Raw genomic sequence first — 27,990 nt, forward strand, 5'->3', positions numbered from 1 at the left:
CACATACTCGCCATACACACATACGCACACCACACGCACATTGTACGACTCTCATAAGATTCATATTTCATGTTAGTGTTGATTAGTCCAAGTTTATACTGACAAATCACTGATTAATTGTATATAAAAATGACGTATCACTGTATTCATACGCGTGTCATTGTGGAAACCCGAGGAGCCTACAGCTTCGGATTTTTCGCGCGCCTGTGACATTTTTATACCTTCACAGGTGAGAGGAAATGGATGCGATATCTGGCCTCTGGGTCGTGTGTTTCTCGTAATCAAAATTAGTATTTATTTAACGTAGTGAATAATCGAGTCAGAAATGTGCGTTGACAAACTTCTTTTTACTTACGGAAGGAAAAAGCACGCGAATTTTTTGGAAATTGAAGATAATCGCTTTCCTGTTAGTATAGTAATAATTGGGTGAAAATAGTATAAAATAATATATATAAATAATATAGATATATTTTCATATATTTTACAAATAGATACAAACGTGATACATTTTTATATGCAAATAAACATATGCTTAATAGTAAAGAATAATTATTAGATTTCTTGTTATGAAAAGGAAAATATTTCCGGATAAATCGTATTGCGAAATGTATTTACGTCTTTTCTCTATCCTTTTTTTACTTCATTCGAAGATAATTTATGTCAGTGTCTGCACAGAGTAATTCAACGTAACGAATGTAATCATTAATTATTCAACGTCATAATGAATATTCCTAATTATTTATAACTTGCAGTCATTTGCATTCAATTATTCTTGATTTTTTAGTGTATAAGAGAGAAGTAATAAATTTTTATATGAGATATTTAAAAGTATAAACTTCGTTCGATTCGCAATGACTTAACCTCTATTTTTAATGTGCATTAATTTGATGTTGAATTAGATCGAAGCCATTTGTTAAATAATAAAGAGTAAAAAAAACGTTATAAAAAAATCATTAATTTTCCAACTGCATTTATCAACTGTAGTAATTGTACTTTGATCATCTGATTACAGATCTGAGCTTCTGTTTGATGATAATGTCAATAATACATTACATTGGATGTACACTTTATATATAGGTAAAAATTTAAGCTTTACACAATGTGGTCCTTCTTTTCAAGAGACCCTGCCAAGGATTTCCCGTATGATATCGGGGAACCTATTCCAGGCTTGGAAAACAAGAGTATCTGGACACTGCATAGAGCTAAGAGAAAGGTAATTCAATTAGATATAATAGAAATGATACTTTTTTTTGTAGAACCATTATATAATTTAGAATAGTAAATTTATTCATTTCTGGCAAAATTTTTATTTTATAATTTTGTGTGTGTGTGTGTGTGTGTGTGTGTGTGTGTGTGTGTGTGTGTATATACATACACAAAATATTATTTTTATATTTTTTATACAGGGTACCACAACAGGTGAAGATGTTTCAGTTTTTGTCTTTGATATTAAAAATGGAGGAGAGCAACAATTGGATATTGTTCGCTCATCTGTAAAGAGGCTTAAAACACTTAGGCATCCAAGTATACTTGCGTATCTTGATAGTCTTGAGGTATAAGTTGTATCAATTTACAGTAATTTAGTATCATAATTTTCTGTAAACAAAGATGTAATCTGTACTTGTTTGTGTATTACTTTAGACTGATAAAATGGTTTACTTAGCCACAGAACGTGTGGAGCCATTATATAATCGTTTGACACAGAAATGCAACTCTGAAAATGACTCCAAGAAAGAATTATACTTTTCCTGGGGTATATTTCAAATTACAGTATGTATAAATGAATATCGCATATTATATCAGAAATTTCTAAACAATATACATTGAACAGGAAAAATCTGTAATACATATTACTTCGATTTGATGGCAGAGGGCACTTAACTTCTTAAATAATGATGGGAATTTACGGCATAATAATGTCAATCTGTGGACAGTGTTTGTTAACGAAGAAAGCGGTGAATGGAAACTCGGCGGTGTTGAGTACATGACGGCTGTGGATTCATTATACAATTTCTTACCTTCAACTTTCCAAGTGTACCAGCCGCCAGAGGCTAAAGAAAATACAAAACCAATAACTAAATGGTAAATAATTATATTAATTTTATCAAAATTTCAAGGAACATATCTATAAACATATAGTACAATTTAATACAATATGGGCGTTTATACAAATATATACATTTAGATTTTTTAAGCATAAAACTGATAAATAAAAAAAACAATAGCTCAGTCGACATGTGGGGACTCGGCTGTTTAATCTGGGAAACATACAATGGCACTTTTAATACCAGCTCGCAACTTAAAATTACAGGTCAAGTAAGTTATTCATTCATTTTATGTTATATTTTATTATTGAAACATAATATCTATTATAAGCCAATTTTCTTCTTTTTTAAGATTCCGAAGCAAATAACAGCAGTATATCGAGAATTAACGGGAGCTAATCCGGAAGGAAGACCAAATCCTGCAGATGTGATAGCGCGTTGCCGCAGTAACGGAGGATTCTTCAAAAACGATCTCGTTGACGCTCTATTGTTCCTGGAAGAGATTCAGATGAAGGAGAGGGGAGAGAAGATTCGATTTTTCTCGCAATTGGCCACGCAGTTGGATTCGTTTCCCGATGGCGTCGGCAGATACAAGATTTTACCGCAATTACTAGCGGCCTTTGAATTCGGAGATGCCGGAAGTGCAGTTTTGCCGCCGTTGTTACAATTAGGCTCTCAATTACCTGATGCTGAATATCAGCGTCGAGTAGTGCCGTGCGTCGTCAAGTTGTTTGCGTCAAATGACAGAGCAACGAGATTACGGTTATTGCAACAATTGGATCGATTCATTGATCATTTGCAATCAGCAACTGTTAACGAAGCTATCTTTCCTCATGTAAGAAAGATACATTGGACGTTAATAAACTATAAATTTTATATAGATCCTGTATTGCTTTTGGATTTTATAAAAATTTGTGATAATGATAAATTTAAGAAAGTTAAATGTTTCAAAGAAAACAATTGTTCACTTTTCTATCGATTTTATCGAAACAATCAATATATGTAATATGAAAAATTTTCATCAATATATATGTAGCTCTAATAATTTAAAAAAAAATAGTAATCAAATATAATAATCATTTTCATTATTACATATGTATACAACAATTATATTATTCTATCATATATTTAATTTTTATATATATTTTTTGCAGGTTGCAAACGGCTTTCTCGATACGAATCCGGCGATCAAGGAAGAAACGATAAGATCAGTCGTACATTTAGCGCCAAAGTTAGATTATAATAATCTTAATGTCGAGACTTTAAAACATTTCGTAAAACTTCAGTCAAAGGATGAACACGGCAGTATTCGCACGAATACAACAGTTTGCCTTGGAAAAATTGCTCAACATCTTCATCCTCAAATAAGACAGAAGGTAACATTGATTTTAACCTTTTGCTTACTTGATTGAGAAAATATTCTTTTACTTTTTTAACAAATGTCTATCTCTTTTACATCTTATTCAAATTATTTTATTTTTGGATTTTTGTATCAATCAGAATAGATTTCTCATATATATATATATATATATATATATATTTATATATATATTTTTTTTTTCATGTGATAACCCCTTCAATATTCATAAACATATAATATTATAATTTTATTTATAATTAATAAAATAATATAATTTAATAAATATATACAGACACTTGAAATGATATATTGTTATTAAGCTAATTTATAAACGTAATTTTAGGTATTGCTTAGCGTATTTATCCGCGGAACTCGCGATTCCTTTCCGCCAGCCAGAATTGCAAGTATACTGGCTTTGGCTGCAACGCAGCAATACTTTCTGCTGCAGGAAGTTGCAAATCGCATTCTACCAGCTTTGTGTCCACTCACTACAGACGTGGACAAAGGTGTACGAGACAATGCGTTTCGAACCATCCGAGGTTTTTTATCGAAGCTCGAAACAGTCTCTGAAGATCCTGGGCTTCGCGAATCGATGGGTAAGCATATATGTGTATGTTTAGTTTTTAAGCATATATTAGCCTATTTTTATAAAATTATATATTAATAGAAAAATATTTGATTCTTCGATATATTTTGAAAACTTTTATATATTATATATTTAATATTTATGTTTTATGAAAGCTTTAGTAAATACTAATTGCGCTGTAATGTTTGATAATCATTAATTGCGAATCCTTTAAAAGGAAGTAAAAATACCGAGACTAATATTGTTATTGAAATATGTTTGCAGAAGCGGATGTGAATACTGCTACACCCAGCCTCAGCAACGCCGCAGCGACGTGGGCTGGATGGGCCGTTACTGCGGTTACGGCAAAATTCTATCGCAGTCAATCTGATACGCCAAAATCTTCGAATGCCCATAATACATCTAGGATCTTGTTAAATAAACCTGCTTCCTTAGGTTCGCATTGATCCTCTTTATCGTTTATTATTGTCACTCGCATGTGCTTCATATAATCTCTATTCTGAAATTTTATTAAGAAATAGGAATATAATTTCCTTTATGTACATACATCTTTCTTATTTAATTACTTTAGAACAAGCTAGTAGCTCTCAAAGCAGTGCCAGCACAACTGCCACAACGAGCAGCGCGACAAGCATGACCTCCCTCGATCCCGATCACGAGCACGATACGCAAAATACTCAAAATACGAATTCTGATTGCGATTGGGATTGCTGGGATGCTGATAATTGGGGAGATATGGAGCAGCAGCCCGCCGCTACGTCATCAGTATCATTGAATCCAGCTAATAGTAAATCACCGTCCGGCCATTCCCCTAAGACTAATGAACAGTGGACCAGCCTTGAAGAAGAACCGGTTTGTGTCTTGGTATTTTATGACATTTCTCTGCATGCTGAATTAAGATTCTATAAAAATATCTTCATCTGATTCAATTCAATTTGATATATTAATGTAAACGATAATGTAAATTATATAATTAAATAGTAATATTTTTATATATATACTATTATATAAATATTATATATATTATTAAATAGTATATTTTTTATTATATATACTATTAATTAGTATATTTTTTTTATAAAGATAATTTTTCAATATTTAAATTATATATCTAATATTATAAATAAAATGCATCAAAATAACGTTTAAATCAAATTTTTATTAAAGAAAAGTTTTTCAAATTAATGTAAGGGAGAGAGGATAAAAATTTTGAGACTTTCTACATATGAATATATTAGGCGCAAAATAAAGTAATCTTCTAGATATCTTGATTATCAATAATGCCATAAATCTGTATATTACAGGAAGAGGAAACAATCCAAGGTGTTCAAGAAAAAAATGATTCTTCCGAAGTAGGATGGGATGATTCAGAGTTTCAACCTCTTGAAGATGTTCAGCCCTTAGAGCAACCAAGTATATTTAATTTTATTCTTAAAGTAACACTTATAACACATATCAATCTTTTCATTCATTTATTAAAAAAATATTTTTTGAATGCATAGACGTTCCTAGTGGGAATAATAAATTTGAAGAAGCAAGGAGAAAACGAGAAGAGCGTAAATTAGCCAGGCAAAGACAGATGGAAGCAAAACGAGCAGTGAAATTACGAGCCAATCCAACTGCGAAAAAAATTTAAGTAATTACACCATATATATATTAATTATTCTATTGTACATTAAGTAAATTAAATATTACAAATAATACAATGAAAGTATTTTCTGTATTTATAACTTATCTGATGTAAGAAAGAAGTTTATCCAAAAAAATGTTTTCTACATTATTTATTAACATTATATGCATGAAAAAATATACAATGTTAAGTAAAAATTAATTATTTTATTTAACAATTATTTTCACTTTTTACAATCTATACAATCTTTCACAATATATTTTATACATATATAGGACACATCTTTTTTGTAGACATTCTGTAATATTAATTTAAATATAAAACATACAATATAAAATTTGATGCATTTTCGATTGCATAAACATTAGTAGTATATTATAAAAAGTTTTTCCTTGTAAAAAAATGATTCTTTTCTTAATTTTTTAATAACTAATGAGATTTTTTTCTTGGAAGAAATCAATTGTAGTATTTTAATCTTGTCAAATCTCACTTCCAAAACTGATATCTTCAAGAATATAATGCTTTTTTTTTTGTATTTTCTATTCATAAGCGTCAAATATTTGACAAGTATTTTGACTGGTAAATTGGTATTATTGTCAGATAAGATAACTCAATTACTATAAACGCGATTGTTCAGTAGCGTTTTCATAGTGAAAACGCATATTAAGATAATTTGAATTGTTAGTTTCTTGTTTAAAACCTATGTTCTCATAGAATGGCACTAGATGATCTTTGCAATCCAAAGATAACTTATAACAGTGAAAATAGCGTGCTAATTGCATTATTATTGTCACCACTAGTTTCCCCAATGATTTACCTCTATAATTATTGTTAACCACTACATCTTCCAAACGTCCTCGCTGTAAAGAGATATATCCATATATTATATACTATCCTTGCTTCAGAAGGAATTGGAGAATATAAATATAATTACATACCAAGCTACAATTATGAATAAACTTCTGCTCTACAACTAATGTTGCACATGCAATTACTTTTCCAGAATTTGTGTCCTCAATAACTACAACATAGTAACCGCCAGCACTCTTCATGCTGTAGAATCTATCTAAATAATGTGAGAATAAGAAAATAGAATGCGCACTATACATTATTTTTATTATTTGTTAAAACTCTTAGTCTCTGATTATAAACTTACTTAAGAATTGTTCCTTGGTAACATTTCCAACATCTGTCAATTGAGATAAGAGAACTAAAAAACCTATCAAATTTAAATATAATTTAAATAAATATATATTAATATGTAAGAAAATATAGCCAGAACTAATTTTATTAAATTTACCTTTGTCATAATCTGTGCTTCTTAATGGTCTTATGAGCAATCCAACGACAGGCGATATCGATAATCTATCTAATATAGCAGGGTTGAAAAGATTAATTTCATCTTCTTCGGTGGTTTTTCCCTGAAACAATAAAAATAATACAGTTTCCTTAATAATATCGTACAATCTTATACAATTAAAGCGAATAAGTAGTACGGTCTTTCGTCTTATTACCAGCTTTTTATTCTCGTGTACGCAAACGATTTAAGATCCTTTTTATTATATAAATATACATGATTTTTAATTATCGAAAAGCGATAACACTGAAGATTCTAAATTACATGTAAGATTTCATCCTGGCAAAATTAAATTGCGAAAAAACATTAACGTATGGACGCTGTACCTGCGTTTCGTTCATGCTTGTTGCACGCTCTTTCAAGGTCCACGTTTACTTGACAATCCGTATCGCTGCGTACGGGCTTTAATCGCATCTGCTCGCGTTAACTCGCATTTGACCTGACACAACCTGTTCGCACGTGTATGTATTTGTTGGCAAGCGAGTCAGGCTTTCTGCGCATGCGCGGCAACACTGATATGTATTCGTATATTCATAGGCCCATATTCTGAATCCTCTTTTATCGATAAAAGTGCTCCTAAAAGCGGCCTGTAGCCAATCAGAAGGCTTATATGCCACTTTTAGAGGCACTTTTATCGATAAAAGAGGATTCAGAATATGGGCCATAGGCTGCGTTCGTTTTGACGGTTTTAGCGCTGAAAGCATCGCTCTATCTTCGTTTGATATTCGATGTGCAATAAAGACAGAATGATGCTCACAGCGCGCAAGCGTGCAAAGCGAACGCAGCCATAGCGTGCGCAGCGAAGTGCGTAAGTGCGTACTAACCTTTGTCATGGTCATTTGGCTTTTGTTGACGTAGAAACTGAAGTGAAAGCAAAGAGGAGTAGTGTGATAAGATTAATATTTTCGATAATAATGTATGAAAGGTGTAACGGTGTACAATAGTGTTTGTTACTCAGAAGATAAAATTCGACAAGCATATCGTGTAAAAATGTTTTACACGACGATCGAATAGTATAATTTAAGCACTCTCTGTCGTTTTTAGTATACAAGTATGTAATAATTTTATATATGATAAATTGTGTCATATGTGAGTACAAATATAACAAATATAATAAATATAATCTTATTATAATACACAGATCTCAATCATGAGCCCCAATAAAAGAAAGATATTCGCGTCAGATACGTCTGATGAAGATGACAGTTTCAAACGTCGACGTAGTTCTCTGAGAGTTAATCTTAGTTATTGCGAAAATTTAACGGATTCTGGCAACGGATCTCTATGGAGGACAGAAATCGAGGCCGATGAAAAAAGGATAGATACAACGCGAGTTAGTAACAGATTATCGAGAAGTAAAAGAAATGAAACATATAGAAAGAAATATCAACTTGATTCTGATAATGAAGAAGATTCGCGAGTTAAAAGTGATACAAGTAAATTTGCTGGAAATAAGGATACTAATGTATCTCTTCCTGTCAAAAAAGGAATACAATTAAAACAACTTACTGTGAAGTTGGAGGACATAAACATTAAGGAAAAGACTCTTGAAGCAAATTGTAAGCGTTTGAAAGATGCAATTTTAAATAAAACTAAAGAGATATTCAATAGAGAGAGTGAACTTTCCAAGAGAACTGCAATGATATTGAAGAATGAAGAAAATCATTTTGCAGATATGCATAATGCAATTGAGAATAAATCTGCCATTATACTAGATACAATGACCAATCATCAATTAAGAAATAAAGCAAACATGGAACATAAAAAATGTACTAATATTGTAAGTAATCAACAGAGAGACAATCAATATTCCAATATTGTCACTACACCGACAAGCAGCAACAAATTAAATAGTTCTAAGAGAGTTATAGATAAATCTAGATTGACTCAAAGACAGTTATTTGCAGAGGAAGACAAAAAAATAGAGGGACAAACAAAGTGTAGAATCATAGAGGACATTGTTTTGAAGGAAAAATTTCCATTATTCTCCCTCAGACAGGCAGATCAAAATGGCAGTCCTATATTAAGTGGCAGTAACAGAAGACATAGCTTGTTAAGAACAAAATCTAAATATTCACAAAATCAATCTGAAAACCATAATACCACATTCTCAACTATACACTCTCAGAATATAGGAGCACCCATTGTTTCCTCTACTTTCAATGAAAATATTATGACAGATGAAAACAAAAATAACAGCCCTTATAATGAAACAAACAGTGACATAGATACATCTTGTGCCATACATACAACGAATAAAGTAATATCTATGGAAATGACAGAAGTTTATGGTGGTATTCGAATAAGTGAAAAGCATTTGTCTCTGCAAAATACAAATTCAAATGCAATTGATAGTATTGATAATAACAAAAAAAAGAAATCCAAAGAAAAAAGTTTAGAACAAAGTAGATGTGTTGTTCAGATGCAAAAAATAGAAAATAATATTCTTGTAGACAAACCTACAATACAAAATAACACTGCACATTTTGATTTGTCTTGCACAGATATAGCAAATGATCAAAATATTATACCTATGCAAACATCCAGTAATGATAAAATGACTGTAGTTATAAAACCACAACCGCAGTTACATGAACGCATTAATAAAAATCGCAACGAACAACATACGCTATCTTTGTCTGACAGTGATAATACAATTCGATCATCTTTAAATGTCAATACTTCATTGGATGCAGTAACTGAAGCTAACAAGGAAGAAAATGTTCAAAAAACAAATGATTATAAGGTCAACAATAAAGAGAGAACAACTAATAATAAAGAGTCAACAGCTTTAGATGATCAATATGAAAGTTCAAATATCACTGAAATCTCAATGAGAATGAATACATCGATAAATTCGATGCACGAAACATGGAAAAGAAGGAATCATCTTCAATCATTGAGCTTAGATAAAAATGATGAAGACACAACAAAAAACCACTCAAATATGAACAATCGACATTCACTAGCAGTAGAAAATAAAGAGGCAAACGATATTGACTTCTTAGAAAACATCAGCTTAATTCAAAGATTAAGAAACATCTCCACACAAAATCAGATTCCCTATAACAATAAATTGAAAATTTCTGAAATGAAAGAGAAAGTAAGAACGGATAATAGATCTAATGATGTTAAATGTCAAAACAATGAATATACAAATAGAGATAGTTATGTCGAGGGAACTCCATATCCAATAAGTCGTTCAGTTTTGTTCAGAACACAATTAAGACATAAAACACAAAATTTAGATAACAGCGTAACGTCTAGCAACAATTTAAATTCAATGGACAATAAAGAAAACATTGATAAAATTAAATCAGATGCTTTGTAAGTATACAAATACACAATAATATTTTTATGTGAATTTTAAATTATATACTTTTAAATTTTAAATTATATATACTTTTTTTTAATCACATAGTATTTATATTATTTTAGTATTTATAATATTTTATTTGATTCATATTATGTGTATAAATTCATATTATGTATGTTATGATTTGTATAGTATTAATTAAAAAGACACTTCTTTCTAATACAGTCTTTTTTTTATATTATTAGGTATTCAGAGACAATTGAAATTGATACAGTTATTTTGAAAGATACATCTAGTGATAATTCTTCTGTTATTCAAGATCAATTGAGAATCATAGAAGATACAGTTGATGAAACAAGACTTGAAACAAATGAAAAAAATACGGTTACAATTAATAACATGGAATGTATTTCAGTAAAGAAAAATAAAAGAAGATTATTCCCACTTAAAGAAAATTCTCAATTGTGTTCAATTACTCCAATAAAAGAAGATAAATGCATAATTGAGGAATCAACATCTACGAAAAAAAACAGAAAACTAAGAAAAAAACGTCCAAAAAGAAAATCAATAGATTTCAAGAATGACACAAGCTCTATTAAGCGTAATATCGTACGCGAACAAACATGGTCAGACAATGATATACCTAAAAATAAGAAGAAAAAAGATAAAAAAATACAAAAACCAAGGAAAGTTGTTAGCAAGAAAATTGTTATCAAGAAATTTGCTGATGAAAATATGTTGAATATATTAAAGAGAAATAGACAAGAAGATGAATCATTAGAAAATAGAGATTCTTTAGATGATTTTGCAAAGCATCGCACAATACCTACTCAGTGGAATAAATATAAGTCTCAAAAGATCGTTATTGCAACGACTGGTCTATCAAAAGGGTAATAATAAGAAATTCTTTTAAAATCGTTTTTTTTTCTTTTACATTAAAATAATGTTTAGTATTATTTTACAAATTTGTAATTGTAATATGTTTTATGTATATAGGGACAAAAGTTTAGTAAAGAGTATTGTCAAGTCTCTTGGCATGGCGGAAATAGAATTGAATGTATCGAAACGAACAACTCATGTTGTGAGTATGGGTGTGCGTACAGTGAATCTACTTCGAGGGATAATAAGAGGTTGTTGGTTAGTTACTTTAGAATGGGTTTTGAAATCCTTGGAGAATAATGGTTGGTTAGATCCAGAAGAGTTTGAAATGAAACATTTCTCTAAAGCTGTGCAAGTAAGATAATGTGTAAAATGTGCGATGTAATGTGCATTTGCGCATCATGTAATATGTATGCATTTTTCAGGAAAATCGGAAAGACAGACAATTATTCGGACCTTCGTATATCCCAGAATTATTTACAACATGTGGGTTAATATATGTTGGGCATAAAACCACAGTGCCATGTAATATACTTAAAGAACTTATAAAGACAGCAGGCGGACATATCACTGAAAATTTTAAACTTGCGAAAATTATTATTGATATAAATGGTCTGAAGGAGACCTGGATTATAGATTCTATTACGACAGGTGAACTACAATTAACTAAACTTTATGAAAGAGGACAAGCAAAAGAATAGAGCTTTTCTTGATATTTATGTAAATTTATATAAAATTTATACAATTATTTATATCATGAGGGGTACACAAAAGATATTTGTATATTAAATAATTATTTTTTTACAAATTATAAATTACAAATTATAAATAAAATATTAAATAATTAGTTTTGTACAATTTATAGATCGTACAAAGAGTATTAATTAATAATATTATAAATATTAAGTGTACAAATGTAAGAAATTTTCTTTCTTGTTTATTTATAAAATTGCTTATTTAGAATCTCTGCTTTATCTTATGTTTATATCTTGTTCTAACATATCTTTCATTTCATAATATTACAATTGTAATTTAATAAAAAAGGATATTGTATACATTTCATTTCTATCAAACTAGTAAAAAGAATATTTTTTTCTCTACTTTTTCTGTTTTATTGTATCTCCTATTTCACATAAAGCGCAAAAAAAAAACGCTTGATATTCTTGTTCATTTATTTATATAAATAAATCTTATTTATTTAATTTTATTTAATCTTATTTATTATTTACTTATTTAATTTAATTTATCATTTATTTTTTTATTTTCGAAATTATATAATAAAGTAACAAATACCTTTTGAGTTAATTAAATTATCTTATCTGTGCTCCTTCAGCGTAACCGCATGTGAGCGTGTCCGTACGTACGTCGTCAAAATGACATTTCGTATAGCATGTAGCATACATCCCTTTACTAAATTTAAAGAATGCTTCCAACTTTCAAGAAAGTTATTCAACATACACATATATATCTAGACTTTTGACTTTCACAATATTTGATCGTATTGTTTTCCTTCGTCTTTACAATAAAATGCTCGCACGCACGTGCGCGCGCATACACATACACACACACACACAAGTCCAAGCGTTTTGATTCTCTCCTGAGATAGGGATTAGGTTAGGTTAGATTACTTTCGCAGAGTACATACTTGTGTTTGACTGACATCACCCAGTATGACCCAGCATACGATATGTCAAACTAACACGCGTTCGCTAACATGCCCCATCGTATTTGTTTAACAACATACTAAGTCTCGCGCGTCTGAATTAACCATGGATTACGACTCGGTTGATTTACGAAAGTAAGTAACAGAATTAATAACATCATAATTGCGCGCATTTTCCTCTGTACATTAATTGCACGATGTTTCGCAAAGTTAATTACTCTTATCGCGTTATCTTTCGCGTTGTGTCGCGATCAATGCGATCTCGTTTTCGATAATTTCTCGCGTTGTTCGAGATGTATAATGTTCGAAAAATAAAGCTGTCAACATAACAATAAAAGTAACGCGACAATAGATTCTGTTATATTTTCTTTCGAAATGTCAGTCTAACATTTCCAAATTAGTGTATCATTTGTTTATCGAAGCGTACAATCTATGCACACATATGTGTAAGTACTACATATGTGTATTCGTACTTTGAGTCGTACTTTGATTTCGAGATTCGAGCAATTTTTTTAGCATGTATAAATAAAATTATAAAGAAATTGTGTCATGTTCCCGATTGTGAATTTTTTGGAGTGTCAATGTATTAATGTAATATATACAATATATACTAATAAATATATCCCGATCATATTACATTATATCATATTTGTTAAAAAAGAAATATAATATGCATATTGTTTGATTTATATTATAGTACATCATCTGTGCGTGATACTCCATCCGATACTCCATCCGTAGAGACATGCATTCCGTTCCCCCGAAACAATAGAACAATAATTACAGATGTGTATGCAGGAATACCAGAGAATTTGTTGTTAAATGTAATAGGATTTTTGGTAAGACTTTGCTTGATTACTTGAAATTTATATATATATATATATATATTGCCCTAGAAATGACAGTTAATGACTTGTATGAGTAAGAGATTATTAATATAATATATATTAAGCTAATATCTAACATAACACTATATTATCCAAGGTTTTACTTACTTTATTTGGCCTATTACGTAAGAAGGCTTGGAATTATGGACGCCTTGCATTACTACATAAGTCTGATAACAGATGGATGGAGTTGTTCTATGGTGTTAATGAAAATAGAGATACTGATCCCTTATGTATAGAAGCTTCCGTCAATTCTCAACTCTCTCAATTAGATAGGGGATTTCTCTCGTGGATCGCTACTGCTTTTAAGATAACGTTAGTGTATTTTCAACATATATAAATTATGTTTTTATTTATATTTCTGAATATATCTGACATAATTTGTAATATTCTCTTACATTTGCAGCGACAATGAATTATTACAACGTGCAGGTCCTGATGGATTATTGTATATTTTGTTTGAGCGTTGTTTAATCATATTAACCATCATGATGGTTATTGTATCGCTGTGTATAGCTTTACCTATAAACTTTCATGGGACCATGCAAGGGAACAGTACAACATTTAGTCATACAACAATATCAAATCTAGAGCCCACCTCTAATATGATTTGGGTCCACACGATATTGCTCTTATCTTATCTACCAGTTGGTGGATTTGTTATGAAACGTTGTTTAAAACAGGTATTATTATCTTAATTTCGTCTATTGCGTAATATAAAAATGTTTTGTTCTTTGTAATAAAAAAATATAATCAAGAAATATAATATTATACATTTGTGTTTTATCATATATGTAATTATGTATATATATAAAATTACATATGATAATTTTTATATGCAAAAACAGGTGCGAGATACTAGACCTACTGAAGAATTGGTAGCAAGAACATTATTAATTACAGATATACCAAAACATCAATGCACTGTTGAAAATCTTACAGAATATTTCAAGTATGTATATATATATATATATATATATATATATATATTTATATATATATTTATATGCATAGAAAATAGAGTCTTCTCATATTTTTAAATTTTTCTTTGACTTTTGACGCAGATATTTTTTAAATTGAAATAATTCTTTCAGAGAAACATTTCCCACTTTAACAGTGGAGGATATTACATTAGCTCATGATATACAACGTCTTTCAAAATTGGATGCAGAAAGAGATTGCGCAGAACAGGCGCGCTTATATTGCGAGAGTTATGCTAAGAAGAAAGAACCTTTGAAAATGTATCCTTATCCATGTGGTCAAGTTCTTGGAATTTGTTGTAAAAAGGTAAATAATAATAATATCGATAAAATGATAAATGTATAAAATCGATTTTATTGTGTTGTGAATAATTGTGAATAGACACATAACATGTATTGCGCAAATTATTATTTTTAACTCTATTGAAAGTTTGAATTATATTAAATTTGCAGCAAGTGGATGCTCAAGAATTTTATACCAATGAGGAAATACGATTAACAGCGTTAGTTGAAGAAGAGAAGAAAGTTACACTTAGTAAATCTCTTGGAGTAGCGTTTATAACTTTAGGTAAATATATATATATTTTTATTTTATAATTAGAATATAAGAAAATTTAACGATAAATATAATTAACAGGAACACCCGGCGCAACTAAAATTATGCGCAAACAACTGAAGTCCTCGCCGAATATAAAATGGATCGTGGATTATGCCCCGATACCATCAGACATATTTTGGGAAAATCTGAGTGTTACCAAACCGTGCTGGTATCTAAATGCTATATTAATAAATTTCGCTTTGGGGTTAATATTGTTTTTCCTTACTACACCAGCTGTAAGTCAATTTTTTTCAGCAAGAGTATATGCATTTTAAAATAAAAATTATATAAATTAAAAAGAAAGACAGATATATACATAACAAAGAAACTGGAATAATATATATAATATATCTTCATATAATAAACATAATATTTTAATCTTTGATTACGTCTCTCCTAGTGTTATTTCAACATTGATAAAATTTCTTAGAAAGGAAATAGTAATATATGTTGGTTTTTTATTTTAGGTCATAGTAACAATTGTCAATAAATTACCGATTACTGGAGAGATTAAGAATTTAAGCCCAGTGGTTTCATCCTTTCTACCCACTGTACTCTTAGTCAGTGTAGCTGCTTTAATGCCTGTGCTAGTCACGAAATGTGAATCGCTTGTAAGGCATTGGACTAGAAGCAGCTTAAATCGTACCATTATGAGAAAAACATTGTTACTTTTGCTGTTGATGGTGCTTATATTACCTAGTCTAGGATTAACCAGCGCAAAAGCATTTCTAGATTGGAGTTTAAAGAATCAGAGTACTACGGTATGGGAATGCGTATTTTTGCCAGATCAGGTGAGAACATTATAACAAGGTGATAAAAATATGTATGTATGTATCTGTGTTCATATTTTTATGTTTACATTCTTAAATGAAAAATATTATAAATATTACTAATAAGTTCCTAAATATATTACTAATATTATTAATAGAATTTTTAATTGTTTTAATATTTATATTTCAAATCTATATCAGGAATATTAAATTTGTAGGGTGCACTTTTTGTAAATTATGTTATAACTGCCGCTTTGCTCGGAAGTGGATTAGAATTGGTCAGATTCCCAGAACTTGCGCTGTATACCTTCAGACTCTGTATGGCTCGTAGTCGAGCAGAAAGGATACATGTTAGAAAAGCAGTTCTGTGGGAGTTTCCACTGGGAGCTCATTATGCGTGGTTACTCTTAGTCTTTACTATGACAACTGTCTATAGCTTGGCATGTCCGTTAATTACTCCCTTTGGTCTACTCTATCTTGTAATTAAACACTTGGTATGTTTGACTTGGTACCTTCGCAATTTCGTTATTCTGACGTTTTGGGTATATCTTTTTGCAATAAAAATATCTCTTAATGAATAGGTGGACAGGCATAATTTATGCTTTGCTTATGGACCAAGCATCGGTGGTGGCCAATTGGCTGGAGCAGCAGTTGGTGCTGCAGGAGCTGCGCCAGTTTTAGCGCAAGCTGCCCTTTTAGCTTTAGGCCTGGTGCGAAGAGGCCTGTCTCCATTAGCCGCCGTGCAACTAAGCGGTTTCTGTGCAACTATTTTGGGCCTGGTAACCGGTGCCGTTTCGTTGCCGTTTTCGAAATCTAAGGTACTATAGATAGATATTAAGATATACCTGAAATATTAAATTATTGTAATACATGTAGCTTGAATGGCGTGTTTTATGGGAGGACTGTTGAATATTTCGTCAAATGGATTATTGAGCAATGTATACGATATAATTTGAAAAAAAAACTAATTTTCTAGATTTAAATTCTTAAGTTCAAATTTTATATAATATACTTTAAAATCTCTACATATATGGAAATGATAAAAAAATATAAATTAGGTAGAAAAAATAAAAAAAAATTGAAAATTTTAGCGGGCTTCCCTTTTTTAAGAACATATTAATTATTTAAAATATATAATTTAATTGTTGATCAATTTTCTATTAGACACAAGTACCGAAAAGGGACCTTTCAACTGGTCAAAATTTCGTCGCACCAGTATTGCGAAAGAATATGACATCTTTGGAAGAAACTATATCGACTGCTTCGAATTCAGAAGCGAATTTACCAAGTCCAAGAAGTACCACTTCCTCTTTACAAGAAAGTCCAAAGCTTTACCAAAACTATGCTGGTGAGCAAAGAGTTTAATATCTGTATTTGTATTACACCTGATATATATACACACAGAATGCTCCATAATTTAAAAAACTATATATATTCTAATTATTAATACATTAATGAACTAATCGTGCAAACTAGAGCAAAAATAATAGCACAAATAATGTACATTTTCTTAATATAATGTTTCAAAGATAATGTTTCTTATACAGAGTTATCACATTAACACAAATTAGCATAACTTATTATAATTATATTTAATTTAGAAAAATCAACTTAGAAAAATTTCAAAATATTACTTTAGGATTACTCTTTATCTACTCTTTCATTTATAAATATATATATATATATATATATATATATATATATATATATATATTATATGCAATGCTTATATATAATAACAGTTTGTCATAGAAAAGTATGAAAATGATTAGATATTTAATATTCTATACTTGTATAAAAAAATAAAGCCTTATTAACAGTATTCTATACTTTAATATTGTATACTTGTATAAAATAAAGCCTCATTGATACTTCACGTAATCATTATTTAAAGAATATTAACGAGAAAAACAAATAAAGCTATATTATCATTTCAATTTAGTAGCATAAAAACATAAAATGTCTATTAAATCAATTTATTACATTTTAATATTTTATAATCCTGTATCTCTCTCTTATTAGTGTTAACATGTAATATTGTAATAATTGCTGTGGAATAACTTTAAATGGATAAGTTTACAACTAAATAGACATTTTATATGTGAAAATAGATTTTAGTAATAAAGTGCAATAATTTTCTGATTTTTCACTTTACAAATAATTATGTTGATATTTCCATAAGAAAACTCTAAATAATCCTTATAATATGCACATATTATTATATCTTAATTCATATCAAATTACGATAATAATAATAATTTTTAATGATATCTTATTATATAACTATTGCAACACAAAAATATGGTTAAGCAGGATGCTTTATTTCTATTGTGAGACTAATATAGAGAATCCTATAATGTGTACATAATGCTTATTCTATTTATATGGAAGCATGTGATACATATAATTACATATTCAAATCTTAGAAATTTATAATTCAATACACTGGTTTGGCTCGGTTAATCTATATTCTTTCGATTTTCTTAATATGTCTCATCAAGTTTCTTTCATCAAGTTTGAAAATTTTTCATAATAAATAATTAGTAACATATATATCTGTACAATTTCTTAAAAATTAAAGTCTCACGAGAGACTCTACTTTTCTTCTTATCTACATGTTTAAGAAACTTAATAATGCAAAAAACTTATTTTACATATATAATATTATTACAATAAATTAAATGCGTTTTACTATGCAGAGAATTAAAAATCAAGCATTAATATAAATATCAATAATGTTTCTATCGTTCGTAAATTATTTATTACAAAATAGTTATTCTCTTCTTCTCACATAAATATCTCATTATTAATTTATCTCACAAAAATGAAACATGTTACAAAAGGTGAGGCAGTGGAGATATTTATTGCAGATTTGAAGACTCAATAGAAAGTAATAAACATGATAGAATTGAAAAAATTTGCTTATTTTTTTCTTTCTCTTTCTCCTTCATTAAGGCACTAAGTCATCGTATAAAATTGTACAACATAATTATATATAGTATATTTGGAATATAAAAAAAATTCAAATTATCAAATATTCTTCTAATTGTTTTCGAGATTACATGTATTATAATATTATGTTACTAAGATTCTCTACACAATTTTTAATATACTTTATAGTTATATATAGTTATGTGTGTACATATAATCATGTAATATTAGACATAATGTTATAATGTATTATATGTACATATAAGAAATTCATAAATAATGTATATATATTATATTGGAGAGCGAGAGAGTATTAATTTTTATTATATGAGTTTTTATTATATGAATAATGGGATATATGAATGAGTAGTAGATTCTTATTCACACAAGCTACCACCAATTATAGCTTCCAATTGACTAGATGTAAGATTACTTAACTCCTTCGCTTGATTTTTTTCTCGTTGCGATTTATAAAATGTCTTCTTCATTATCCTTGAATTTTTATCATACGACATAAAATTAGTCTCGAGATTGCTCTCTTCTTCTTCCTTCTGAGATTCTTCACTTTCTTCACTGCTTAGGTGAACCTGCGAGGCACATTATTGTTTAAAACGATCTTTACAAAGAATGGATAATATTTTGAAAATAGATATTTGAATATAATACATATTTAAAAATTTAAAGAAGATATAAATTAATAATATATGATAGAGAGAGAAAAAATAAATTTGTATCAGACACATAAAAGTGTTTTAGTTAAATAATTATTTCCTTTTTTATTTTTCTAAAAAGATGTGTGTGAATTACTAATATAATTTCAAATTATCAACTTATAGAAACAATTACTCGTCATTAAATTTAAGTTGTATTTATTATAATCTTGGAAAGAAAAAAAAAGAAAAAAATATCAATTTTTAAAATATTTTTTTGCTAAATACATTATAATAAAATTATTTAAAATAATGTTCTATACATATAAATAAAGTAAAAAAAAATTATGATTATCACTTGATTAATATTTGTGATTAAATATAGTGTCTGAGTGATCAGTACATTAAGATTTGCATAATTTTAAGATACTTTTTTTTTAAATTAAATATTATTACTCACCATGTCATTTTTTTCAAACAAGGAAAATATAATAAATAAACTTATTTTTTACTTACAATGTATAAATATAAAAATTAGAATTTTTAAAATATATAAATTTTAGATATATATATATATATACATTTATATTACTTACGATTATTACTATCTGTAACAAATCTACATCTACAGTATACAATACAAAATATACATTCTTATTTAGCAAGTATAAAATATTAAATAAAATTTTTGTTAATCAATTTGTCACACTGTATTGCCAATTTGAAGGAGTAGGGATAATGGGTACAATGAAAAATAATTAAAAATAAAAGAATTCAGATATCTCTTCTGTTTCTTTTTGTTTTTTTAAAACATATGCGCTACCTTCCAATTTTACAGCATAACTTTCATTATTTTACAACATTATAACAATAATTGTTATTTTCCTTATGAGTAGCCGCGAGTAAAAATTTTGATATATTGCATAACAATTAAAGTGATTGTACAAGTGAGTGTACAAGAGAATATTGTATCCCTCATTATTTATGTATTCTTTACATACCAATTATGGACTTGTGTTTAAATTATAATTTGAATTTTCATATTTTTGTGCAAATATTAAAATTTAGCATAAAATAATGCAAATTTTCACAACGAAGTAAACAAGATTGTGGTTCCTTTGGCACATTACAAACGCATTCACTTGTTTATTCTTATCTAGCCTCTATCAAGACACTTCACACTTTCAGGAATTGTATCACTGATCTTGGATAAATTCTTTGACATAAATTTTTCTCTCTCATGCTCTACCACCACCAAAGTAATATGCAACAACTCAATTGTGCGCAAATAATACAGAGATGTATAAATTAAGGATATAAAATACTAATTGCATCGCAAACGCATGAAGTATCTCTATGCGAAGCTGTTGATACGCAAATAACATTTGCGAAATTATTTATCTATTACAGTGATTTTTACTAATGACACAAATAGAGAGCAAGGTTTCATCTCACCTCTACAATAGAAACCCTTGGTGATGGTTCACGCGTTGTAATTTTTTCCATCACGATCGGACTATCGGAACTCGTCGATAAGTACTCTTTATCTGTCTCATTATCATTATCTGAATATTCTTTTTCGTCCTCGATAGGTTTCTGCACATCTGCGTTTTCGTGTAACTTACACACGACGCCACCTTTCTCGCTGTCCCGTTCGAATAAATTACCATCGAGATGAGCTAAAAGTACAAGCAATAGTGATATATATTAATTTTTGCAATGCATACAATTATATTATGTATACAACAAAGTGTCCTTTTTAATCAATATCTTTTTTTACTAATTTGAGAAATTGTTTTCCTTCAGCGAAAATATCCGCCGAAAAAGATTATCATTTATTGCATTTTTTCAATTTTTAACATATATTTTAGAACTAAGTTTGAAATTAAAATTTTGTTAAAATCAATTGAAAATTTATTGAAAAATTATATTCCATTGTGTGTTCTTTTCTAGATTAATTGTTTAAAAAGTATTAAATCAGATGTCTCGATTTTTTCATTGAGAAAAAATTTTAATGGATTTTTAAAAATCTACAATGAAAAAGATATCTGCTGATTTTAGGATTTAGGACATTCTGTGTATGTTGCAAATGTGTTATTATTTTGGAATTACCTTGACAAAAGGCAGTGCTGCAAAACGAACAATGCGCCGATGTTCGACGTCCGCATTCTAAACAATGATGCCAAGGGCAACTGAATTTCAATTCCGCATCATCAATTACGACGCACATTGTGTGATATTTTTTATTACAAGTTTTTTGCGAACAGACTATAGAATTGTTTAGACCCGATATTTCTTGTCCGCATCGCCAACATATAAATTTCCTTGATCTAAAATAAAATCGATGAAATTCGTAACACATTGGGTGATAAGAATCACGATAACACAATAAAAATAAAGTATACAATAACATATATAATAATACCTTTTGTATCGTTTCGATTTCTCGATTTTCTTTGTTTGTGTAGCCGATTTGGATTGCACCGTTGTAGTCGATTGTACCGTTGGCAACTGTTGTTTTTGCGCCTTCAAACCGATAAAGCCGCTGCAATTCGATGCACCGCAAAGGCATGCTTTTCGCGTTTCCCCATCGGATGCTAAATTGTAATTGAATGTCAACTCTTCACCAGACTCTATGTCGCACAGAGCAAACAAACCGATACGTGTGTCTCCATTCACCGTCCACTTTTGAGTTTCGCAGTTTGGCGCGCACGAATGATCTGTAAATAATAGCATAATTATTTTCGGATTATATAGATTATGACTTTCGCAACGTAACGTATAAACTCACTCATAAATCGACTGAGATTTCCCTTCGGTTCCGCATCGATCGTTCGATTATTGTCGATCGTTAGAAAGTAGAAATTTTCATTCTTGAGTTCTTTCTTCCGATGCAATCTACGTTTATATTCGGCTTCATCTATAACTTCTCCCACGTATTCAATGACAAATTGTCCTGCTTTAATATCCTCCAAAGTTTTCAAACCCCATCCGCGGCCCACGGTGTGAAATGGTTCCATTGCTGGATATTGTCGCCGTACAAACGATTGGTTCATGCATTTATTTCCAGCTGGACAAGTTCCAGGACTGCATTCTACCAACAGTATACGATTCAAACAATCTGTACCCGGTGCGCAAGGATTATCCCAATTAGGGTCGCACTCACACGCTACAATGCCTTCGACTTCGACTGGCTTGACGTTACCAACTGGTTTATTGACCTGTCATACACCTATTTTCATTAAGACTTCCACCACTTCATTGCAATCTTATCAGATTATACAATAATAATAAATTATATACATATATCATTTTTCATTTCTATTATCAAAATCTTCAAATTTTAAATAGATAATAAATTATTAGGTGAAAAAGTAAAAAAAAATTGTATATATAAAATCTGGTATAAAGCGTACTTTTAATTTTACATATGAAGGCGGTTTCAATCCTTTTGGTTCTTTAGTCATGGATCGCTCTGTTTTTAGTTGTTGATGTATTTTATTGGCTTCTTCTAAAGCTATTCGATATGTATCTTCCATTGCAGACGTTTTTTTACCCATAGGTGTTTTTATATTTGCGTCACCATCTTGATACAAAAAAGCTCGGCCTCTGAAAGAGACCATCGAATTAGAAAAATATTTATTAAATTAACATTCACATGTCTAAGAATATATATTCAAGTAAAGAAAGATATTTCTATTTACCTATGCACCCAATAATAATCATTAGACCCCAAAAACATTACGCAAAATTTACCGGGACTATGAGGCATTCCCTCACATACATTTTCAGGAATTTCCTGCGGGTAACATATACGAGCTGGCCACCACCGGTAATGACCGAACTTCACCCACACAACTTCTCCATATAAGGGCAGTCTCCCTGTCTCACAATCTTCACAAATAAACCCACCGTCAGGCGCATTTATACCTAAATTTATTCCAATAAAAAACAATAATTTATTATTAAACATATATTATGTATTTTATATTAACGAAATATGTTTACGAAAGATTTCAATTTATGAAAAGTTACCAAGACATTCTAGATGAAAGGAAGTCGGACATGTATCGCAACAAATGAGACTTCCGCCGCGCGTACATAGAAAGCACCACGCTGCATTCAGTGGAGGATGCCGTGCTTTATAATGCTTCGGGCAAACAATTTGACTGCCTGTGAGAATCACTGAACCAGCAGGTAAACACAACGTGGAAGCGTGATAAGATGAAGGACAACGGACGCATCTTGCTATTTTTTCGTTCGGGGCACGCGAATGATTGTCCTGAGGATTATCGGAACTGCATGTGTGACACACATGATATGGACATGTCAAACGTCCACCTTGCCAATGAGACTAAATAAAATACAAACGTTTATCAGTAATAAAAAAAATTTATTAGAAGAATTATATATATATATATATTCATATAATATATACAGGTTGTCCTAGACCACCCGTACACCCCTTTTCTTTCAAAAACTAAGTATTTTAGAGAAAAATGTTTCAGACAAAAGTTGTTTGGTTTCGAGGGGGCTATAAGATGGTACCATTGGTTTGACCTTGAAGAGTCATTTGAAGGTCACGTGAAGGTCACTTCAATTTTTTTAAATGGAATACCCTATATATTTTTGCACATTCTTGTAGCTCATCTCGAGAGCTTTCCAAAACACTATAATTAAGTTAGTTTTCATTAAGTACTTTCCGAGTTATGAGGCTTGAAATAATTTCTTAATTTTACGTAAATCATAAAATATCTTGTAAAATATTCATTTTTCGATTATCTTACCTTAATACTTTTATGTACAAAATAATGAGAGGAATCAATTGGTGTAAAAGAAACACAGTTATTTTTAAGAAAAAATATGTAATTGTTAATTACAAATTACATATTTTTTCTTCGAAACAACTATGTGTTTTCTTTACACCAATTGATTCCTCTCATTATTTTGTACATAAAAGTATTAAGGTAAGATAATCGAAAAATGAATATTTTACAAGATATTTTATGATTTACGTAAAATTAAGAAATTATTTCAAGCCTCATAACTCGGAAAGTACTTAATGAAAACTAACTTAATTATAGTGTTTTGGAAAGCTCTCGAGATGAGCTACAAGAATGTGCAAAAATATATAGGGTATTCCATTTAAAAAAATTGAAGTGACCTTCACGTGACCTTCAAATGACTCTTCAAGGTCAAACCAATGGTATCATCTTATGGCCCCCTCGAAACCAAACAACTTTTGTCTGAAACATTTTTCTCTAAAATGCTTAGTTTTTGAAAGAAAAGGGGTGTACGGGTGGTCTAGGACACCCTGTATACAAGGATTATATATACTATAGAAAAATAGTTTTACCTGAGGCCATGTCTTCAAACATTTGGAATGATAATGCTTTCCGCAAGCTGCCACAATGCACCTTATTCTGTCTCCTTCTCTCTCATTGCATATAAAACAAGCGGGTGCTACTCCAGACAAGCAATCAATACATTTGAACATTTCATCCTCTTGCTCCTCGTTTTTACCTGAATTCAATTAATATTAATATGTATCACATGATAATATGTTAATATTGATAATATTGATAAAAAAAAATTATTTGTCTTTTCTTATTTTATTTGTAAAAGCTATATGTAAAAAAAGTTTTGTTGTTCAATATAATTAAATATATTACATTAATTATTATTATTACCATTATTATCATGGTCACTATTAATACTTTTCTTAATTATATTTAAATCATCAAGTATTCTATCATCCGATGTATTCTCGTCAACAGAGTGCTCTGGACTAGATTCACCAGGTTTCACACAGGACAAATGAAAATAAGAATAACAAGGTCCTTTACATCTCGTTAATTTGCCTGTCTTCTCGCAAATCTGACAAACTTTCTCTTGTTTCATACCTTTAAAGAGATTGTATGGTCTACCACGTTTATATATAGTTTCTGAAATAGAACTTTCTTCTTTGTCAAGTTTACTTCTCTTTTTACTTTCCCTCGTACTTGTGTCAATCTCAATCGGTGTCTCGAAATCTTCATGATCTGGTGTACTTTCTTTCGAACGCGAACTATCACGTGTCATATACGATCGATATTTTTTTCGAAAAGCCGTATCCATACCATCCCAAGTTTTCCGCAAATATTTTTTAATATCGTTCTCCGACGCATTTGGATATTCATCCTCCAACAAATCTCTATTTCGTTCGTAATAGATTTCAAATACACCATCTTCATCTTCTTCATTTTTATCGACTCTTGTGGTTGTATTGTCACAAGAACTTTTATGGCTTGAAGGAGATGAGGGTAAAGAGTCCGAATTCAGTTTCAAATCCATTTTACCGTTTACGGTCCGCGAATATTTTGATTTCGACACTTCCGATTTACGCAATTTTGATATTTCCGGCTTTTCTGAATTATGTACCTGTAAAAATAAAAATGCAGTTATATTCAGTAAAAACAAAATTAAATTTATACTATGTGTGAAAACAATTTTTAATATTACATTATCCTGTTTGACACGTTTGGCATCGGGCTCGTCCTGATCGGTCGAATTTTTTCTTTTATTGTTTTTATTTTTTTCATCGATAGTAGATGACTTCGCGTCTCTAGACCTTGAAATTTTAATCTTTGGTGCAAAAGCTTCGGCTCTTTCTTCAATTGTCATTGGTTGCACTTGCATAGCTTCATCAACGGCGTTTTCCCATTTTGATTTTATTCCCTGTTTCACGACAAAAGCAGCAGCATATCTATCCTTTTTCTTTGTTTCTATTGTTAATGAGTCTGCCAATTTTAAGAAATCAGCAAGATTTGTAAATTGCATCATACAATTGGCCGAAACCCAGCTATGACGTCCTTTATCTCCAAAGTATTGAACGTGTATCATCATGATATTTGACCTGCCTCTAGCTATGCAGGAGAGAAATAGTGAAAAAGTTTTCTAATAATTTACATGCCTACCAAGATTTTTTAAAAATATCTATAATAAATAATATTTTAAATTATAAAATTTATATAAATTTTAAATTATGAATATTTATTATAAATATTTATAAAAACTTATAATTTATTTTTTACAATTATCCATTATGTATTTCTGAAGTAATATTTTTTTCTCAAATGTGTTATTTAATGACTAATGAAATAAATGCAAAAATTTTAAAAATGTACCTTTCAATTTGCAATAGATCATTGAAACTGGATCAAGTGTTACAAGGCAAGGCCAAAATGGGAAATTGCCAACTCTGGCCCATGCTAACTGCCCTACTACCCACTGACATTCAATAGTGGGACTTGACACTTTTGAAGATGGGTTCTCCTCTGTACTATTCGATATGGTAGAAGAATCATTAGTTTCATCTATAGCGTTAGCTATATTAATTTCATCGATACTTTCACTACTATTGTTCATTAAGTTCTCTTGTTTACGTGTCTTTGGACTCTTCAAATTCTATAAAATCATACAAGAACAATAAATATTATTGTACAAATTATTAAATAAAACTTCAAATGATTAAAAAAGAAGCAATATTTTTAAGGATTAAACATTATTTAATATCTATTAAAAAAATCACTTTCTAAATTCAAAAGACAACATTGATAAGTATATAAATATTAAATTATATACATATTTAAAATCATGTCTTATCCTTTTATATATGTGGATTTTTTTGATACAAGAATACATATAATCATCAAGGAAATAAATAAGGACATTTATACAAATACTTCATTGAATTTTTTAAAAGCACGAAATATACTGCGCATACCTGTAGAGAGTTGGAAACATCATTCATGGAAGACTTGGGTTTTATCATTCTACCATAACGACTTCTGCTAGGCAGATTGCTATTGTAATTATTGTGCGAGTCTTCTTGACCGTTACATACATCTTCGCTAAATGCTTCGATATTCTCGCCAGCTGGTGAGGACGCCTTGTTGGCCTCTATTTGGCTAGTGGTATTCATAACTATATTATCAGTATAGCATTTTCATACTCTTACAATCTGAATGTTACGAATCATGGAAGTACATCGACTATTCTAACGATGATTGTTCACGAGGGTCATGGAACGCCAGCAGTAGAGGCTGACGCGTTGAAAACAATTCTCACTACCGCTAGCATCAGCGACCGCCTTAGAGTGTCGAGGGTTACTCTCTCTTTTACGAACAACCGAGCCTACCTCATCCGGAGAACGGTTATCAGCTTCTACACCGCAGGAACCACCGTGCGATCCTAATTTCCGTTCTCTCGCCCGTCCCAATTGTTATGATAATAACGAATTACGGGCGAACCTCGCGGAGCTCCCTGGAGCAGGACGCGTTTCCCGCGATTTTGGGCG

At 30.1% G+C, this 27,990-nt stretch overlaps 5 protein-coding genes across 14 annotated transcripts; 3 read left to right on the forward strand and 2 right to left on the reverse strand.

The window, feature by feature from the left end:
* Positions 1–55: 55 nt before the first annotated feature.
* On the forward strand, positions 56–5,958 carry Yata (N-terminal kinase-like protein yata). Of its 5 annotated transcripts, none has more exons than XM_083085541.1 (13): positions 56–71; positions 1,013–1,213; positions 1,407–1,553; positions 1,642–1,770; positions 1,871–2,082; positions 2,196–2,316; positions 2,398–2,880; positions 3,200–3,421; positions 3,749–4,001; positions 4,256–4,426; positions 4,563–4,843; positions 5,296–5,404; positions 5,494–5,958. In XM_083085541.1, exons 2-13 carry the CDS (start codon positions 1,100–1,102, stop codon positions 5,625–5,627), a joined length of 2,376 nt encoding a protein of 791 aa, XP_082941667.1. In that variant the 5' UTR covers positions 56–71; positions 1,013–1,099; the 3' UTR covers positions 5,628–5,958. The 5 variants fall into 5 exon arrangements, with proteins under 5 accessions (XP_082941667.1, XP_082941664.1, XP_082941668.1 ...); XM_083085538.1 differs by lacking the exon at positions 56–71 and adding an exon at positions 78–229; XM_083085542.1 differs by lacking the exon at positions 56–71 and adding an exon at positions 78–229 and having other exon boundaries at positions 2,226–2,316.
* Positions 5,758–13,038, reverse strand: Gnpnat (glucosamine 6-phosphate N-acetyltransferase). Of its 3 annotated transcripts, XM_083085548.1 has the most exons (7): positions 12,467–13,035; positions 7,803–7,839; positions 7,305–7,471; positions 6,922–7,042; positions 6,778–6,840; positions 6,560–6,687; positions 5,758–6,481 (listed from the first exon to the last, which is right to left on the reverse strand). In XM_083085548.1, the coding sequence occupies exons 3-7, from the start codon at positions 7,317–7,319 to the stop codon at positions 6,239–6,241; spliced, it is 570 nt and encodes a 189-aa protein (XP_082941674.1). In that variant the 5' UTR covers positions 7,320–7,471; positions 7,803–7,839; positions 12,467–13,035; the 3' UTR covers positions 5,758–6,238. The 3 variants fall into 3 exon arrangements, with proteins under 3 accessions (XP_082941674.1, XP_082941675.1, XP_082941673.1); XM_083085549.1 differs by lacking the exon at positions 7,305–7,471 and having other exon boundaries at positions 12,467–13,038; XM_083085547.1 differs by lacking the exons at positions 7,803–7,839; positions 12,467–13,035 and having other exon boundaries at positions 7,305–7,548.
* Positions 7,618–12,273, forward strand: Mcph1 (Microcephalin). The gene is made up of 5 exons (XM_083085537.1): positions 7,618–8,029; positions 8,120–10,305; positions 10,540–11,184; positions 11,291–11,528; positions 11,599–12,273. Exons 2-5 carry the CDS (start codon positions 8,129–8,131, stop codon positions 11,872–11,874), a joined length of 3,336 nt encoding a protein of 1,111 aa, XP_082941663.1. The 5' UTR covers positions 7,618–8,029; positions 8,120–8,128; the 3' UTR covers positions 11,875–12,273.
* Tmem63 (transmembrane protein 63) lies at positions 12,769–27,098 on the forward strand. 2 transcript variants are annotated; one of them, XM_083085544.1, is made up of 13 exons: positions 12,769–12,971; positions 13,534–13,675; positions 13,821–14,038; positions 14,130–14,406; positions 14,572–14,675; positions 14,818–15,010; positions 15,157–15,271; positions 15,341–15,537; positions 15,769–16,092; positions 16,290–16,565; positions 16,653–16,889; positions 17,236–17,419; positions 26,836–27,098. In XM_083085544.1, the coding sequence occupies exons 1-13, from the start codon at positions 12,943–12,945 to the stop codon at positions 26,841–26,843; spliced, it is 2,304 nt and encodes a 767-aa protein (XP_082941670.1). In that variant the 5' UTR covers positions 12,769–12,942; the 3' UTR covers positions 26,844–27,098. The 2 variants fall into 2 exon arrangements, with proteins under 2 accessions (XP_082941670.1, XP_082941669.1); XM_083085543.1 differs by lacking the exon at positions 26,836–27,098 and having other exon boundaries at positions 12,770–12,971; positions 17,236–17,722.
* Nsd (Nuclear receptor binding SET domain protein) lies at positions 18,099–27,982 on the reverse strand. 3 transcript variants are annotated; one of them, XM_083085535.1, is made up of 13 exons: positions 27,418–27,982; positions 26,819–27,098; positions 26,154–26,557; positions 25,556–26,072; positions 25,009–25,175; positions 23,688–24,006; positions 23,357–23,582; positions 23,069–23,261; positions 22,444–22,873; positions 22,078–22,372; positions 21,765–21,982; positions 21,108–21,331; positions 18,099–19,589 (listed from the first exon to the last, which is right to left on the reverse strand). In XM_083085535.1, the coding sequence occupies exons 1-13, from the start codon at positions 27,613–27,615 to the stop codon at positions 19,380–19,382; spliced, it is 3,681 nt and encodes a 1,226-aa protein (XP_082941661.1). In that variant the 5' UTR covers positions 27,616–27,982; the 3' UTR covers positions 18,099–19,379. The 3 variants fall into 3 exon arrangements, with proteins under 3 accessions (XP_082941661.1, XP_082941660.1, XP_082941662.1); XM_083085534.1 differs by having other exon boundaries at positions 18,100–19,589; positions 25,343–26,072; XM_083085536.1 differs by lacking the exon at positions 27,418–27,982 and having other exon boundaries at positions 18,100–19,589; positions 25,343–26,072; positions 26,154–26,553; positions 26,819–26,957.
* Positions 27,983–27,990: the final 8 nt, after the last annotated feature.

This window comes from Camponotus vicinus, unplaced genomic scaffold (assembly GCF_025532165.1).
Source record: "Camponotus vicinus isolate PSW18456_S1 unplaced genomic scaffold, iyCamVici1.0 SCAF_12, whole genome shotgun sequence".
Lineage (NCBI taxonomy): Eukaryota > Metazoa > Arthropoda > Insecta > Hymenoptera > Formicidae > Camponotus > Camponotus vicinus.